This window comes from Brachycentrus maculatus, unplaced genomic scaffold (genome assembly GCF_059751285.1).
Source record: "Brachycentrus maculatus isolate JH-2025_06_01 unplaced genomic scaffold, ASM5975128v1 h1tg000026l, whole genome shotgun sequence".
Taxonomy (NCBI): domain Eukaryota; kingdom Metazoa; phylum Arthropoda; class Insecta; order Trichoptera; family Brachycentridae; genus Brachycentrus; species Brachycentrus maculatus.
Window position 1 is genome coordinate 1,646,107 of NW_028280780.1, and position 18,743 is coordinate 1,664,849.

The 18,743-nt window shown below is 32.1% G+C and overlaps 1 protein-coding gene across 1 annotated transcript in view; it reads left to right on the top strand.

Annotated features, from left to right (window-relative positions):
* The window catches only part of LOC148313025 (homeobox protein Nkx-6.2-like), an 89,311-nt gene extending 85,415 nt beyond the window's left edge, over positions 1–3,896 (top strand). Inside the window, exon 3 of the mRNA XM_088270323.1 lies at positions 3,690–3,896. Within this exon, the coding sequence (XP_088126449.1) occupies positions 3,690–3,896 (207 nt within the window). The remainder of the gene's footprint in view (positions 1–3,689) is intronic.
* The last annotated feature ends 14,847 nt before the right edge of the window (positions 3,897–18,743 follow it).

Genomic DNA, 18,743 nt, shown 5'->3' on the forward strand with positions numbered 1-18,743 from the left:
CCAGACTTCTTTATTCTTCTGCATCTTTGCCGAGATGTCAAAATGATTGTATTAAATATAAAAAAAATTAAACACTTCAATAAGACTACTTTTTTAAAACTATTAATTTAAAAACGACTAGTTTCGAGAACCATTAATGTTTTCGCAACATTAATAATTGTGTTTACATTAATCAACTTTAAAAAAAGTAGTCTTATGCAACAAGTGTTTTTTTAATTTTATAGTATTATTTTTAGTTTTGAGATATCAAAATGTAAGTCTGTAGATACGCATTCTCTTACCAAATTCATATTGTTTCGTTAGGTTCATGATTAATACAACATAGAACAAAAAACTTCATGTAACGAACACTTACAGCTACCTCTTTTTGTTAATTATTCATCGGCTTAATCTCCATTAAACTTTCGTTATTAATTACAAATTAAACTTCTCTTATCCTCCAATTCATTAGAATTATTTTTATCCACACGTCTCCTTCATAATTCACTGTAATCCTGAACTTTGTTAGCTCGGGATACGAGGGCTTCCGAACTCAGCTCATTGCTTAGCGTACTGAATAAAACGGCGCAAAAAAGAGATAAAAACACGAGCTTTATATAAACATCCCTCGCGAGCAAGTGGGAAGGGTAGCTTAGTTTGATTCTGTCTTGAAATTCTTAGGTAAGTTTAGACGGGGGGGTTAATTGAGCATCGCCGTCTCGCTCTCTCATGTCGGCCTGGCGGGACGTTGAGAGAGAGAGTAATCAAGGGTAATTATGCATTGTATTTGCAAATTACACGGTACTTAGCCGTTCATATAATGTTCATTAATCATTTCACCCTCCCCCCCCTTGATGCTACCCTATCTCCTTCGCGCTATGAACTTAATGGCACATCTACCGTCTGGTACTGGTACGAAACAATACCTAATAAGTACCAATCCCAAATGATACCTTATTTATTTTAAATTTAGTATTTTAAAAGCATTGTTAACTTTGTGGTATGGTAATATAACACTCTCCTTATCATTCATCGTTCATTAAAGTGGTATTAAGCAAAGTGAACGATGAATGATAAGGAGAGTGTTATTTATCATAGTCTTTTATTATGTTTCAATACACGTCGTGTTCTAAAACGTATTGCGTATTTCTAGGTAGCTAATTGACAAAAAAAAAGTCTCTTACTGTGTCTTAAGTTTGGACAGCCGTACTGCGATACGTGTTTCGATGCATTCCGCATCGTTTTCAAACACCGTATAATGCGGAATGCATCGAAACACGTGTCGCAGAAGATTTTAAGAAATAGTGGTATCTACTCTGTAAAAGTTTAATTAAAAATGGATAGGTTTTACCACAAAGTGACTGCATTCAATCAATGATTTGCATTCTTTTTCTATTTCGCCATTCGAACATGTATTATACATAGTTTTTGAGAACGGATATTGAGCGTATTCAGTCTACTTTCATCCTTCCATTATTACTTAATCTTTCTCTTAAAAAACACTCTCAAAGTGATGTTTATGTCCTTTTTTATACAGGATTTAAACTTCAACCATACTCTTAGCAAGATAATGCATTATTTAAAAATGATAATGTTTATAAATCACCATTAATCCCATGGTTTTAATGACACCCTTAGACAAGCAAGGGGTAGTAATTATTAATCTGTAGGTCCAATATAACAAGACGTTCCATCAAAGTTGAGACAGGCAGTTTTCAGGAGATATTGCACGTAGTTCATCATCCCCCTCTGTGTTCTCGTGGCCGGGGAGGGTGGGGTGGCAGACTAGGGGTGGGGGTAAGGTAAATAGAAGGAGAATTATATTATATAATCCCTCAAGAGTTTGGCCGTACTGAGAGTTTTCGATAACTTCAATAATTTAAAAAGAAATGTATTTCAGGGATGGATAAGGATTTGTGACACGGGGTAGGTACCCCTTTGAATATAATTAAAATATATCCAATAAATTACACGACAGGAATTTAAAAACAATTGAATATTTTAGAATATTATTAAAATATTACATAACATTAAAAAAAAACACACAAAAATGTTAGTACATATATATAATTGTTCTTCAAATATAATAAAACATCCAATACGTTCCACATTAGAAATTAAGAAAATAAATATTTTATTATTTAAGATGCTTATAAAATATTACATAACAATAAAAAAAACAGGATAACAAAATGTCTCTTCGTCAGGACAACTACTACACCTTCATGCAAACAATACTCCTACCATACGTCACTACCATACAACTATTTATACACTTACAATTTGCAACCACAAAGTAAATGCCATAAATATTTAAAATATTATTATTTATAATAATAATAAAACCAGTTTTTTTTTCTAACTGTAACCAGCCACGCTTTGCTATGGCTCATTCTGGTCAAATGGAAAAGGAATTAAAGTGAATGTACACACTTCAAAAATGTTTCACAATGCTTACAAATTTTAGGTTTTGTCAAGAATCATACTGTCCACTAAGGGCAAAGATCAGTTTTGCGTAAATTTCTGTTACGTTCAACAGATGGCACTACCATTGAGGTAAAAAAACTCTTTAAAAATGCGTTTTTTACATGTCACAGGTATACAAAAACCTGAGCACGTTGAGTCAAAAATTCAAAACTATCAGTAATGACTTCGGGAGATTTAAGATTTTGAACATTTACGTTTATATTTATATAGATTTCAATTACCAGCAAAATTGAATTAAGTTACGCGTATTTAGGTACTACAAAGGCAGGCATATTTAATTGGTAATTTTTAATTAATGCTGAAATTATGACACTAAACCCGCTTGTACTGTTATAATCCGGCTACAGAAGGTTTCCATTATTTTTAATCCCCGGATCAGAGCAAGACCGGGTTAAGTCGGACTCGAGTTCAGCGGACAATTTGTATCGCGAAATTAATTATCTAGTCTAATTTCAGCTTTAATACGCAATTAATTTCGGCGAATCCTCTCTCTCAGGACCTCGCCAATTGTTCCAGGCGACTAAATCCTTGCGAAATTAATTTCCAACAATTCCTCCGGGATGGGGACTCCCTCCCTTATATCATAACAAGTTATGGGGAGTCATATCGCCACTTCGCTTAATGCAATGTCGACTCCAACATTTGCTTACGGCCCATCAATGATGCCAATTGAAAGCATTATTCAAACATACTAGCCATCAGGGGTAGGCAGAGTAAATAAAATGTTACACCACCTTTGCAAACATTCTTCACTTCTTCGTGCATCTTCTCATAAATACCCGCCAATTATTTCGACTCCCGGTCTAAACACTTGTCTAACACACTAAACGTCTAAATATTTGGTATGCTTGATCATAAATTTTCCTGACTTTGATTTTCACTCATCTTACAAAATTTATCATTCTCCCGGCCCTATGATATTAATAATAGTAATTTTGTTTAATTTATGTATCCACAACCATTTTAATTAAGCCTCAAGGGCGCTTCGCTGTGGTTGAATCGAGGAAAAGAAAATTATGCCCACGAATAGATTTTTAGTTTTCTTTTCAAAAATGTGCTGGTGGATGTGCATTTTATGTCATCGATCCCGCAATAGTGAATGCTGGATGTGAGTTTATTACATGATTTTACCCAGTTGTTGTAGTAGATTGAAGCGTTAATTACAAGTTGAAAAAAAACTATTGATTTCAATGTAATAATCATAATTTCTCTTTTATTTCCAGGTATGGTTCCAAAACCGTCGTACAAAGTGGAGGAAGAAGCACGCGGCGGAGATGGCCACAGCCAAGCGCAAGCAGGAAGAGCTCGGCGAGGAATGCGAAGAGCCTACCTTGGAGGACGACGAGGGCAGCGAACCAGACTCCGAGGAGACGGCTGCCAAGCGGCTGAGGAGGGAGCTGCAGCACCATCATCAGCAGCCGCGTCCGTAACGCCAAGGACCCTCGCCTCAAGATGTGGAGAGGGCCAGGGAGTACGTAGCGAGGTGCGGGGAGGTGCAGGGATACGTCCCGTGGATGCAGACGCAAGACTTGGACCAGGGACCTTCCAGGCAGACGAGTTCCCGACAAGAATTCGAATCAGGAACTTCCAGACAGTCCACCGCGAGGCAAGACTATGATTCCGGAATATCCAGACAGATCAGTTCGAGACCCGAATTTGAATCCGGAACATCCAGACAGTCAACCGCGAGACAAGACTTCGAGTCTGAAATATCTAGACAGATCGGTTCGAGAACCGAATTTGAATCCGGAACTCATAGAAACGTCAACTTGCGACAGGAGTATGAATCCGTACCTCCCAAAAGCCTAAGACAAGAATTCGAACCTGGTACTTCGACACAGATGAGACAAGAATTTGAGGGGGGGATTCCGAGGCAAGCCAATCACCAACAAGAATTTGAACACGGGTCTTCGCGACAAGGAAGCTCCCGGCAAGAATACGACGTTGATACTGCGAGACACGACTTTTCGATTAGCGAATCCGCAAAAGCCGCTCGAGATCTCATCCAAAGATCGATAAAAGATTCAGTTTGCGGTCTGAGTTATGGCGTTGGCAAATCTAGTCAAGAATTTACTGGATCCGATGACTTCTCCGATAAGTTAAATCAAGAATACGAAAGGAAGTCTAAGCATGACGAGGAAAATAGCAACTACACGTTCGCTGGCCAACTCTGCGTAGACTACTCCAGGAAAACATTGGAAGACTATTCCAGAAAACAGGAATACAGTGATGTTATGTCTAACGAGTATGAAACAAATACCGGTCAAAATCTAACGGGCAGGTCAAACGCGGACTTTTCAAGCAAATCTACTCACGAGTTTGTCGAAAACTCGAGTTACGATTACTCTGGAAAATAAAATCCAACGTACGAATAGTTCTCCTGGGAATTCAAAGTTGAGTGAATGGATGCTTTAAAGTACTATATTTTAAGAGTGCCAAAATGAAAAACTTTATAAATATAATGAACTCAAACGTTAAAAAATATATTATAATAATAATGTCGGATTGTGTTGGCTCATTCAAGATTGCCAAAAAAGTTATATATACCTACATTTTAATTACAATAATTAAAAAAAGACTTGTTGCGTGTAATAATATAATAATTATTACCGATAGTGTAAAATATTATTTAATGGCTGAATTAAAACATCGCAAAATTTAAACCGTGAAGAGCTTGTAAAAAAATAGCGAGTAAATTATTTAACGTTATATTGTGTACTTGTATATATTTTAGTTATTTTATTTCATGAATAATATTTAATATATTTAAATTAATTGAATAGGTATTGTAAAGAAATTAATTATAACCTTTTTAAAATGGTGTTTCAGTAGTGTTATCTATTTTGTATATTTATTTTACCTCATTTACTGAAAAATAATAATCTGCTTGATTGTAAATAATAAATACTTCCCAGTGCAATTCGTAGTTTATAAAGTCTTTCGTTTAGTATCTATATAAGACTTGAAGTAAAACATAGGTATAAATCAATCGGAAAGATTTTTATAATTACTATCGTATGCATGTTGTATTTAAAATAATTCCATTAATCGATTCGTCAGTCACGTGGTGGTAATATGTATCCATATTTAATTTAAGTTTTACTTTGTAAATACTACTATTAGTATACAATAATAATATTTACTAAGTAAAATTTAAATTTAAATTAATCATTTCGTTAAGTATTGAGACGGGAAATGTATTACCTAATATTATGTCATCCGAGAAGTGCTTTTTAGAACTGCATACAGTATTTTTGCCTGATTATCATATGTACAATATGTTATACTTTTATTTTATGACTTTTACACCTGTATTAGTTCGAAAATATATTTTGATCGACCAAATACACATTGGTTAAATTGACATGGGTACGTACTACGTAAAAATACCGATAATACACAAAAAAAATACTTATGGTGAAATATTGAATATTTTATGGATTTTACTGCCGATTAAAATATTACAGCAATCATCGTATGAGTTTGAAATATCTATAGAAATATACTGAAAATAATACATTATTTTAGTTTACAAAATGTGATTTTAAAAACTAATTGAAATCTACGAAATTTAAAATTCAACTTTTGATTAAATTATCAACAATTCAAATGTTATGTTTATACATAAAAAATAAAGTGTATATTTTTAAGTAAAAAAATATATATATTCTCATCAACTAGAGATCAATCAATGATATAAAAATACACACTTAAAAATAGCACTTGCTAAAAAATTCCTACATTTTACATTTGTTTTTCCAATACATATTGTCAAATCATCAAACATGAAACGTTTTTTAAATATATCGAAAAATTAACATTTTGAGTGTGTCCAAATATTTCAGTTTTCTACACTTAAGGGTTATTTTTATATATTGACATCTCAACATAGATTAAGGAGAATATGTAAGTCTAGGTATTAACAGTGCACTGTAAATACCTAGATTTCCATATTCTTCTTCATCTATGTTGAGATGTTAATGAAAAATATCCCATTCATGTAATCGTCTCTTGTTATAAGTATATTTTTAGGATAATGATTTCACAATACTTGTTATTAAAATACATTCAATCCCATATTCAAATTATTAATGACAATTATTTTTTGTTGTATGAAATTCACAAAATAATCTGCAAATACGATCACGATAACCGAAATTAATTTGACAGTAAATAATGTATGTAGAAATTTGAACGCTTTATGCACTTTTATGCACTAGGTACTTACTGTATTTTCACTGATATAATATTTATGCTTATTTGTAAAGAAAAATGTACGTTAAGGTTACTTGTATAATAAAATAATTACAAACATTTTGTTCACAGAAAAAACGCATTTTATTTATTGAAAAGTTCCTAGGTCTATTTTTATTCCCATTTTACGTGTGAAATTGTTACAAAGATCTTCTTTTTATAAATATTTCGAAAACACAATATTTTCAAATACACGTTTTTTTTTAATTACAGGAAAACAAATTTTATCCGCCTCCGTGGTGTAGTGGTTAGCGTGTGTATCTATATGTTGGTTCGATTCCCAGGGGTGGTCCCTGAATCGCAGGAGTGATCACCTTTTCCTTCATGTTAGTAACGATCAAGAGAACACTGCGTCAATACGATGCAGTGCCCTATGCACCATTGGGTGTGGATAAGGGTTAGAAGAAGAAGATATTTACATATATTACTGTTAAAAATCCACTTTTTATTCATATTTTAAAAACGCAATATTTTCAAAAGCATGTTTTTTTACTACGGGAAAAAACAACAAAAAAACAAGTTTTTATTTATTTTATTTTTAGGTACATAAAATGAATGTGAAAAAATTAAGAAAAAATTTCAGTAAATGTATAATATTAAAAGAGTTGGATCCTGTATGATCTGTTTAAAGGTCTTTAATATAAAATTTGAATCCACCTACAAACACCTAGTTTAGGTAGCCACGACAATCGTTATCACGTGATCTTCCTCTTGAGGGTGGAGAGGACCCCCTGCAGCCTTCCGTTGCCATAGAAACCGCTTCAATCCGCACCCCTCGGCACTTATTCTAAAAAGTCTCAAATCCCCTCCCTCTCGGATTCTATATTAACCCTCAATGAAGCCCCGCGTAAGGACTATTTTTGCATTCACTATTTACCATACGTAGGAGTGTGTAGTTATAAATGTAAAACATGGATTGTCGGCGGGAAAACACGGTGGCGGGGGCACTTCCGGCGGAAACGGATGAAAGGGGGAGTTAAGTGGCCGGAAACTCGGGAAAAGGCCCCCAGGGGCTGAAGAAAGAGGGTTGTAAAGATTTGAGGAAGTGCTTCATTGCTTTATTCGTACATATGGTAATATATGGGGTGCGCGCTTTGTTATAGGCGAGGACATTCTTTGTTGATAAGATTCGGAAAATTGAAAACCTTTACAATGAAGGTAAATACTTAGAGAGAGAGAGAGAAAAAACATACAATGAACGATAAAATGATTTTTTGAATTCCTCTTGAACTAGTCATAGCATTCAATAAGGAAAAATACCTACATATAAATAATAGAGAATGTAATCCAACCTCGATGTAACGAATGTAAGTAATTTGCTTTTAACACTCTCCTTATCATTCATCATTAACTTTGTGTAATACCACATTTAAAGTGGTATTACACAAATTGAACGATGAATGATAAGGAAAGTTTATATTACCATACCATAAAGTTAACAATGCTTTTAATATACAAAATTTTATTTGGTTTTATACTTTAAATATTTAAATAAAAAAAACTAACAATTTTTTCACCTTATTAGGGCATTCTTTATACGCCAGTCATCGTTTATTTGCAGACATCATTTTATACATACACTCATTCTTAGACACACATAAACCATAAAATAACATTCACTAGATATGGTCGTATCAACTCCCGCCTTGTTTTATATATAACATAACAATTTGTATAGCCTCTCACCAGTCTGATGATGTCGGTAACGACGAAACCCGGTCGCTGGTCAAATAAAAATAAAGTGGAAAAGCTAAAAATATTGGTTTTAATCTAATAATATACTTAAATTATTGTTTCTCAAAAACATGCGTAGGTACTTTAAACGCCAGTCATAGTATTTTACAGATATCACATTTATGCACACACTCATTCTAAGACACAAAAATAATAAAATAACATTAACTAGATATGGCAGATCAGTTGATTTTTTTCAAAACCCTTCGATATATCGAGGTTCCACGATAAAACAGTTAGACTTATATTGCAATACCATTTTTATAAAACTTCTTTGTACTGTTCGGATTATCATCTGATAAGTACGTTGCCTTTATTTGTGTACTTAAATGATTATTTGTCGAGAACGTGCGTAGGTACTTAACGCGCCAGGCATTGTAGAGAAGCCACTAGTCGGATGAAATCCCAAAAAGATGGACTAAGCAGGCTAATTTATGTGATAATGATGATTCCCGCATGGCTGCCACAATGGTCTCTTTTCACAGTGCGTCAGCGCTCTAAGTAGTGTCCAAACATTTTACTTATTTAAACTTTAGAGCGTCTACAATCAACAAGCTATAAATTTTAATATTATTTTGAGAATTAATTCCTCTCGACATGACCACAAAACATTATTAGCCGTCTCTAAGCGCATGTCATAAATAATGACGAATTGGATAATCAAATAATAATTTAAACCTTTAGGAGAAAATTCGATTAAAAAAGGAAAGTTGTTTCTTTCTTGCTACACTCAAACTAAGTGGAAAATTAATTGTGTTTTGAAATATACTGTTATAATATAGCCAATATAAAAAAGATAATTGGTATTATTATTATACATGATAAAAAATATTGAAGGATATTGGTACAAAAACCAAACGAGGACACAAAATACCGAACCCTCTTCTAGTGGAACTAGCTTCTCCTGAGGAGTTTCACGTGATTTCCTCCCAGCAATGAGCAAACGCAGAGAAGCTCGTGATTTGCCCACACTAGATTATCCCTCCTGTTCCCAACATAGGTTAAAATTAAAACAAGTTTTTAACTAAAAGAAACGAAAATCTACTTGCGTAATAATAATAATAATAAATCCCTTACCGCACCCCAATGGTGCATAGGGCACTGCTTCATATAAACGCAGTGTTATCTCGTTCGTTTGCACATGAAGGAAAGGTGATCAGCCCTCCACTTCAGGTACCAGTCCAGTGTAATATTGAATAAATATTAGAGTGAAAAAATCACTTATATTTATTAAACCCCCCTGGAAATCGAACCCGGGACCTCCAGAACGGTAGCCGAGCATGCTGACCATTACACCACGGAGGCGGAGGCTTGCGTAATAAGCAACGTAAATAATAAAAGTAGTTCCCGTCTTTAAAAAAATATCCAATTAAAATTATTCTTCTTTAACCATATCCAATCTCTACACGGAACGTATGGAGTTCACAAACAGCATCCAGGCTCTTTTGTCGGCCACCAGGCCCGTCGTATCCTCCCAAGTTAGGTCCGCGTCTCGAAGTTCTGACGAGAACTCCGAATTGTTCGCAGCAGACATCCTGGGCGGCGGGAACCTGATGCCTTGTAAGAGGCAAGCTTGATGGCGGCTCTCGGGAGGTATGCGGATACATGGCCTAGCCAACTGAATCGCCTTTTCTTGTAAACAATTGTCACCATGGGTTGGGCCGTATTTCCTCGTTCATAAATAACAGGAAATTTCGACGATTTATCTATGAAATAAGTAAAGGTTTTACTAACTCTTACCACTCTGTTGGCCGGACATTCTGGCCCATATGATTCTAGTGGGCAGCTCCGTGGGCCATAATGTCTGGCCTGGCGAAGGTATAACTTTAATCACTGAATTCTATCACCCAAGTATATTCTACCAAAAAATATTTCAGATAAATACAGTTAATCTTAATTAACATGGTCATACGAATTGCCTAACAGAGTGTCCCAAAATAAGGGAACCAAAATATTTATTTTAATGGTAGAAAATCGTCGCATTTTTTTATCAGAATAGCTGATCAGTTATGAGAAAAAATGGTCAGAGTGGAAAGGGTTAAAGAACTGTATGCAAAACATAACCTCGTGTTTTGCCTATTTTCAGCTTGGTTCGGAAATATGTCGAATTATCTATTTATTATAACCCTTATCCGCATAATAATAATAATCCCTAATGGTGCATAGGGCACTGCATCAAATTGACGCAGTGTTATCTTGATCATTACTTACGTGAAGGCAAGGTGATCACTCTTGCGCTTCAGGAACCAGTCCTAGGTAATATTAAATAAATATTATAGTGTTAAATCACTAATATTTATTTTCACCCCCCCCCTGGGAATCGAACCCGGGACCTCCAGCACGGTAGCTAAACACGGTAGCACCACGGAGGCGGATTATCTATACCGATATAAAATATGCCGATATTCTTAGATAGTCGGTTTTCTCCTCAAACTAGATATTCACAAAACGTCATTTTGGATAAGGATAACATACAAAAATGTATAAACGAATAAAATTTACACCCATTTAAAATCAACTAAGATCTCATTTAAGAAATCCTTCCTGAATATTATTAATCTCCATCATAAAGTGGGGGAACATAATTTAAGGTGCACTTAAATTGTAAAGCTCGCTTAACAATACAAAATTTATTTTCTTGACGGTCAATTTCGAGGATAAAGGATTTTCTTTAAGCAATCGTTAACCCTATATTGCCCATTCGGGGTCATAGCGGAGACATGTAATTTGAATTTTAATGATTTGTTTTTTAATGTACTTGAGTGTTTGACATTTTTGTTGGCTGTGCTTACTTTCGGGGCTCGATTCTAACAATTATAAAATATTTCTTTATAAGCGGTACAATTCACATTTTAAAGTAAAATATTTAACATCATATAATGATGATGAGCACATCGAAATACGTGTATCAATAGATTTTAATAAATAGTGGTATTTAAAAATTGCAACTAAAATCAAAAAGGATAGATTTTTCTACAAAGTAATGGATAGTTATCATTTTTGATCAATTAACTGATCAATCAATGATTTTTTTACAATTTTCGGAACATGGGTTTTGAGCGCCGACAGTTTACTTTAAAAATTATGATGAGGGTATGGCTACCATGATAGAGGCCCTGGGTTCGATTCCCAGAGGAATTTAATAAAATATAAATAAAGTGTTTTTCAGCTTAGATATTTATATAATATTTCCCTAATTTTGGGACTTGAACCGTAAGGATCAACTTAAAAATGCATCCACTTGATGCAGTGCCCTATGCACCATTGCGTGCGAATAAGGATCATTTGTAGGGGTTAGAACCGGCCTTAAATATTTGATTAATATTATTTATTTATTTATCTCTATTCCAAACCTTGGGTCAAATGTGCAAGTCTCTAATAGTATTTACGTTATATAAAATACAATAAAGTAAAATAATATCAAAATAAAAAATAGTCAACAAGAAAAGACGTATAAAACACACACACCCGTACATATATTTGAAATACTCGGTCTTACGAATAAGGTATAGCTGAAATTAATTCTTAACGTTTTAAGTTTGTCCAAATACATGTGTTCACAAATCTGAGTTTGCTCCAATTAGGAGTTATTTTAACATTTGTTTTGCCATCTCAACAAAGATGAAGAAGAATATGGAAATATGGTTAGTTGCAAGGTTGATGATTTGTCATAAGCTGGTTTAGTGATCACTTTTCTCACGTGGAGTATTCATCGTTGCCTTGATGTAAGGAACGATCAAGATAACACTGCGTCAATACGATTCTGTGCCCTATGCACTATTGGGTACGAATGAGGGTTAGAAAAAGAAGAAAAAAGAGAAATATATTGCATTAAAATGACATCTTCAAAATACACATTACAAAGCAACTACCGTAAGAATTTAAAAATGTTTTTAATGAATTCGTTTTATTGATACAACTTAACCTTTGAGGCTTCGATGGCACTAGTTTCACAATTAAACGTTGTTAAACCACACTTTTATACACGAAGATAAATCACTTATAACACATCCTGTAAAAAATACGTGAGCTTGTAAATAAAATGTTTCTAATTTTATGACTTGTCGAAATTAACGACTTGCTATTATTGGTCCAAGATATAACTTCTCCTATTCATAGGATCCGGATACTTAAATATAATATTGATTTTAGTCATTCCTAGAATTCGTTATTTATTATTATGGAACTGCTATCAATAAAAATTAAAAACCAACTTGTATTTGCATGACAAAGGGACCCGACCATGGGGTCTATTACCGGGCCTTGTGTAATTTATTGTATGGATGAACTAATATGCATGACTGAAGTAAAACATGTACATATGGAAATCCTTTCGAAAAATATATTAACTTTCATATTCTACATATTATATTGTTTTACACAAAATAATTATTAGTTTTTACTGTCTTAATATACAAGTTTTAAATTATCATTCAATTATTTTATTTTATTATTTACCTTTCTTAATATTTTGAAATCTGTTCGAAACATATAATAAGTTTCACGTTCTTTACATATTAAGATATTCAACAAAAAAATAAACATTAGTTTTTTGGTCATAATAAACAAGTTATAAATTAGCATTCAATTATTTTATTTTATGAGTTACTATAAGCATAGCATTGGTAGATATAATAATGCAATTCGTAAAATGTATTCATAAGTATGAAAACCTAAACTTAGCTTCATATTGTTTGCATATTATGTTATTCATTGCAAAATAAACACTAGTTTTTACTGTTTTCAAATAAACTTTAAATCAATTTTTTATTTTTATTTACGAAAACCCCTAATGCATTCGTAAATAATAATATTATTAATATGTACGACTTAAATAAAACATGTACACATAAAAATCCTTTCGAAACCTATACAGTATTAAGTTTCATATTCTTTACAAATTATTTTATTTTACTAAAAATAAACCTTTCATTCGGACGGGCGCCATGGCGTAGTTGGGTAGACGCTCGACTGCGAAACTGGCGTCGCGGGTTCGATTCCCGCCAGTTGCGAAATGAATTCAAAAAAATATTTATTTTCAATTGGTTTGGGTGTTTGTGATGTATTTTTCACATTTACCTTCCCCATCCTTACTATCTTACCTGCAGACAAGCATCTAAAATAGACGCTTTGCGGGTTATTCCTTTAAATGATATAAACAAATAAAAATTGTTGTTTTAAAATACAAGTAATAAATTATGTTTCAATTAATTCAGTTTATCATGGTAAATAATCATTTAGTAAAATATGAAGTAAGTTTTTTTTAGTAGAATATAAAAATCAAGTATGAAATCAGTATGAATCAAAATAAATAATTGAAAATTAAGACCGATTTTATGCTGAAATTAAAAATTAATGTTATTTAATTTAATTTCATAATTATTGCTCTTTGACAATGATATTATTTATATACAGGTATCGGTTGAAAAACAACGAGATTGAAAATAAATTTTATCGGATTCTTGTCATTTTTGTTGTTAAAAATACATATATTAGTTGTATTGTGGTATTTTCGGTAGCCGTGTCGATGACCAGCCAACTATCAAGAGGGTCTCTCGAAGGTTCAGGTTTAACACTTTATGTGCAGCTTTACGACACAAAGTTTATGAAGAAGTCTCCGGATGGGTGAATAAATACCAACAGAACATTAAAAATTAAAATATCCAACACAAATCTTTATGCCACTAAAATATTCGGTGTAGGACTGATGTATATAGAGCATAATCAGGGATGCATTTAAAAAAACTTATATATTGATTTGGCATGAACTTTGAGGAATAATAAACATTATTATTTCATTTATTGTTTCGGCATTAACTTTGTGGTAAGACATATTACAATGATTAAAGAAAACACTTGAGTTTTATTTACTTGAGTTATTATACAGACCTGAATGATGGAAGTATAACTTCTGAAACATGTAGTCTATAATAAAACTCAATTGGTAAAAAACAAGTGTTTTCTTTAATCATTATTATTTCAAATTATTTATTGACATCTTATCAAAGATGTAGAAGAATATGGAAGTCTGGGCATTCACGGGGCTGACGACCGTCATAGGCTGGTTTAAGCGATCACTTTACACACATAAATATAATTGGAGATAATCCAGATTTGCGATCAAGTATTTGGACGCACTCAAAATGTTGTATCTTTTGTTAACTTTATTTTGGTTCATTATTTGTATGTTTATTGCTGGAGGTTTAAGTCTTCTTCTAACTTCTTTGATTATGTGTATTCCGAGGTATGTGAGGTCCAAATCCTGGATTATGATCACACACATGAGAAACGCCAGAAAATAACATTTTCATTTTAATAATTTAAGCTTATATATATATATATATATATATATATATATATATATATATATATATATATATATATATATATATATATATATATATATATATATATATATATATGTATATATATATATATGTATATATATATATATATATATATATATATATATATATATATATATATATATATATATATATATATGTATATATATATATATATATATATATATATATATATATATATATATATATATATATATATATATATATATATATATATATATATATATATATATATATATATATATATATATATATATATATATATATATATATATCTGTTACCCAACCCTGTTATATAGGAACCATAACTGTCAGTAGAGAGCTCTGACATTAATGTCAATATGAATTGCTTAAGGGTTACTTACCTACCAATGCCGTTTTATTATATTTTCTAATCAAAGTATAATATTAAAAGCTTACCAACAATATTTGCATCTATTTTAAACAAAGAATTGCAACGTTTGTTTTAAGTTTAAATTACCTACTTAAACAAATAAAAAAAAATGGTAAAAATTGTAAATTTTACACAGGCAGAGATAATAAAACGCGACGCCACTCTGTCTTTGCAAATATTCTTCATCTCTTACACATTCGTGCATCTCTAAAGGGATTAATCTCGCAGTCGATTAATTCGACGACTCTACTGCTCTACCGTTTTCAAGTAAGTGACATACCTGATGATGTTAAATTTTCCCAGTCTTCCTCTGTTTCTATTTCTAACTGCATTCGCTTCATAAATTTTAAGTTGAAAAAATTATGATGATAATGCAGTTTTTTTTAAATGCGTTTAAAAAAAGGATCTTGCTGAATATTGTTTTCGGCCCTACGACGCGCATATGGTCATTCAGTCGGTGAATGGGCCGAAAACAATATTTGTCTTTTTCAACGCATAATTTTGTTTACTGATGAGGCACATTTTTAGTTAAATGGCTATGCCAAGAAGCACAATTGCCGAATTAGGAGTGGAGAAAACCCAGAAACCTTTGTCGAGATGCCCTTAAATCCATTAAAAGTCACTGTTTGGTGTAATTTGGCAGGTGGAATCATTGTCCCATATTTTTGAAAAGACGATGCCGGCTAGAATGTCTTCTTTACCTCAGTTGCATGGTATCGATGTGACAGAGCTGTGGTTTCAACAAGATAGCAGAACATGCCACACGGTGGGTGCCACCGTCAGTTTATTGACAAATATAAACCTATATTTTTTTACATAAATTATAATTATAAAATTAATTATAAAATTATAACATAAAATTGTATACTATTTTATTAAAATTAAACACTTGAATATACTACTGTAATGATTTTTATTTTATTTAGGACTAGATTCGAAAACGACAGATGTTTTCATCTTCTGGTACAAATTAAAACGATTTTTTTTAAATTAAATTAGTTTTAATTTGTACTAGAAGATGAAAACATCTGTCGTGTTCGAAACTAGTCGTAAATAAAATAAAACTCATTAATGTGGTATATTCAAGTGTTTAGTTTTAATAAAATAATCATGTCATTCCACAAAGTTAATGCCGAATCAATAAATTTTATACATTTATATAAATCACAATTTATTTAAACATATTTAAAACAATTTTTTTGCAGAGAGCCACCAAACCACCTTGTGTATCTTGTCGGTGAAATTCTTTTTGAATGCATTTTTTATTGTTTATAACGATTTTAACTTAAGGAAAAGACTCTTCACAATTCCCTTAAAATATAAAAAATATATTTATATACTCGTAACCGTTACAACCATTGTCCACAACCATCTTAATTTTTTGTATATTCTGGATAATAAAACATTTTTGGGTCGTCAATATTAATAAATCCATCACACGACCCCATATCCTTAAATACCAATAACTACCATTTATTGATATTATTTCAGCGTCCGTGTTATTCTTTTCTAAGCATTCCAGATGATTTTATTGCTTTAATTTTAATGCCTTACCATCACGCATTAATATCGTTAAAATTCTTGGTAATAAAAAACAATCCACGCTTCACAGAGTAGGCTCTGATTAAAAATAACGACGCTCTATTGGCATTTATTACAAATTTAATTAATTGAATGTTGACAAATCAATTACATTTATGGCGTCATTAGCTGAATGATATCAATTAGAAACACCATTTTCGTGATTTGTACTAATTTAAAATACCCCTAGTAAATCATTTAACTCGTGAGGACGGTGGTTATATTCTTAATTTAGTGATATATAATATAATTTAAAGTTTTACATTTTGAAGGATTTTGAAGCATTTTTTTACATACTTTGAGACGCCTGAAAACATGATTTACATTTTTATGAAGCTCATAATTTTACCAGATTATTTTTATATAATATTTGTCGAAATTCAAAAGTCAGCGGTAGTTTTTTTAATATTTTTATTATTTTAGAATTAAAAGTACTTTCAAGAAATATGTTATAAGGTATTTATTTTCAGTGAAAGAAACGTAAGCCTGGACTTGATAAGATTTAGAAAAGTTATTTTTAAGGTGGTATAGATATGTGATTCGAATGGATAATGAGAGAATGGTTAAAAAAATTGGCAAATGTGAACGGGAAAACAGAATGAGGACTGCCAGAAAAGACTTGGCAGGACCAGATCAATCAGAACCTAAAATCTGCTGATGTCGGAGGGCATGTGTTTTATTTTATTTTATTTATTTCTATAGTTAGCCATATTACATTTAGTGTACAAACTAATAATAAACCATATCCGCTCCCTAGGTGGAGCATATGGAGTCCACAAACTGTCTCCAGGCTTTTCTGTCGGCTGCCAGCTCCCTTGCATCCTTCCAAGTCAGATCCGCGTTCCGAAGTTCTGACTAGAACTGCCGACGAATTGTCAGCAGTGGTCGTCCTGGGCGGCTATAGTTAGCTATATTATATTTAGTGTACAAACTAATATGAACACTTAATTTACTATCATATATATTTACATCTTCCTACGTATGGATATGAAGAAAGCTAGAGGTGTGTATGACAGGAGAGATGAGTGTGGCGTCCAATTCTCTCTACCTACCCTTACAAAACGGCGTGATAGTAGTAGTATTTATTTTCATACAATTTAAGTAAATAAGCGGACTTCATTCACTTTTACATGCATTCATACCTATACACACACATACATATATGCTATTTCCGGCACTTTAAGGTATAGATTTTACAAATAACAGACAATACTTAGATAAAGGGATTAGCGGATATGAGATACTATTTGCAGTTCATTCATTCCTAGATCCATTGAATATTTCTCCATTGATTTTCCAACGTGAAGACTCTTTCTATTCATGGCACATTGTACTCGGCACGAAGTCAATGTTGGAAGCTGACAATAGGTTCATTGAATACTACTAAACAGGGTGAAATAGTCTAATGTAAGTCTCAGTCTATAACATTTTTTCAAGTAACACTACATCCGTTCCTGCGTAAAGAAAATGACAAATTTCCTTAATATACAAATTTCGTTGCTTCTTTATCAATACTGATTAATACTTAAACACTATCTACTAAACAAAATTTTTAAAAAAATCATTTTTTTTAATTTTGTTTAGTAGATAGTGTTTTAGGATTAATCAGTCTTGATAAAGAAGCGGTTAGCTTAGAAACCGGTAGACATTATAATTAAGTTATAATCAAATATTTAAAGTGATTTTAAAACAAAGTTACATTTTAATTATTATTTTTTACTTTAACCACAACTTTGTCTTGTTTAATAATTTATTTTAATTTTATTAAATAGTAAAATATTTTTTAATAAACGTACTATGTATAAGTTGAAGAATACTTTACAAAAATATCAAACACACATTTTTACGTGAAAAATATTCTTTAATATTTTTGCAAAATATAGTATGAAAGTCACACAAGAGATGACTCATTCACTCGGAACCCTTGAGAACTATTTCATTCATATTTT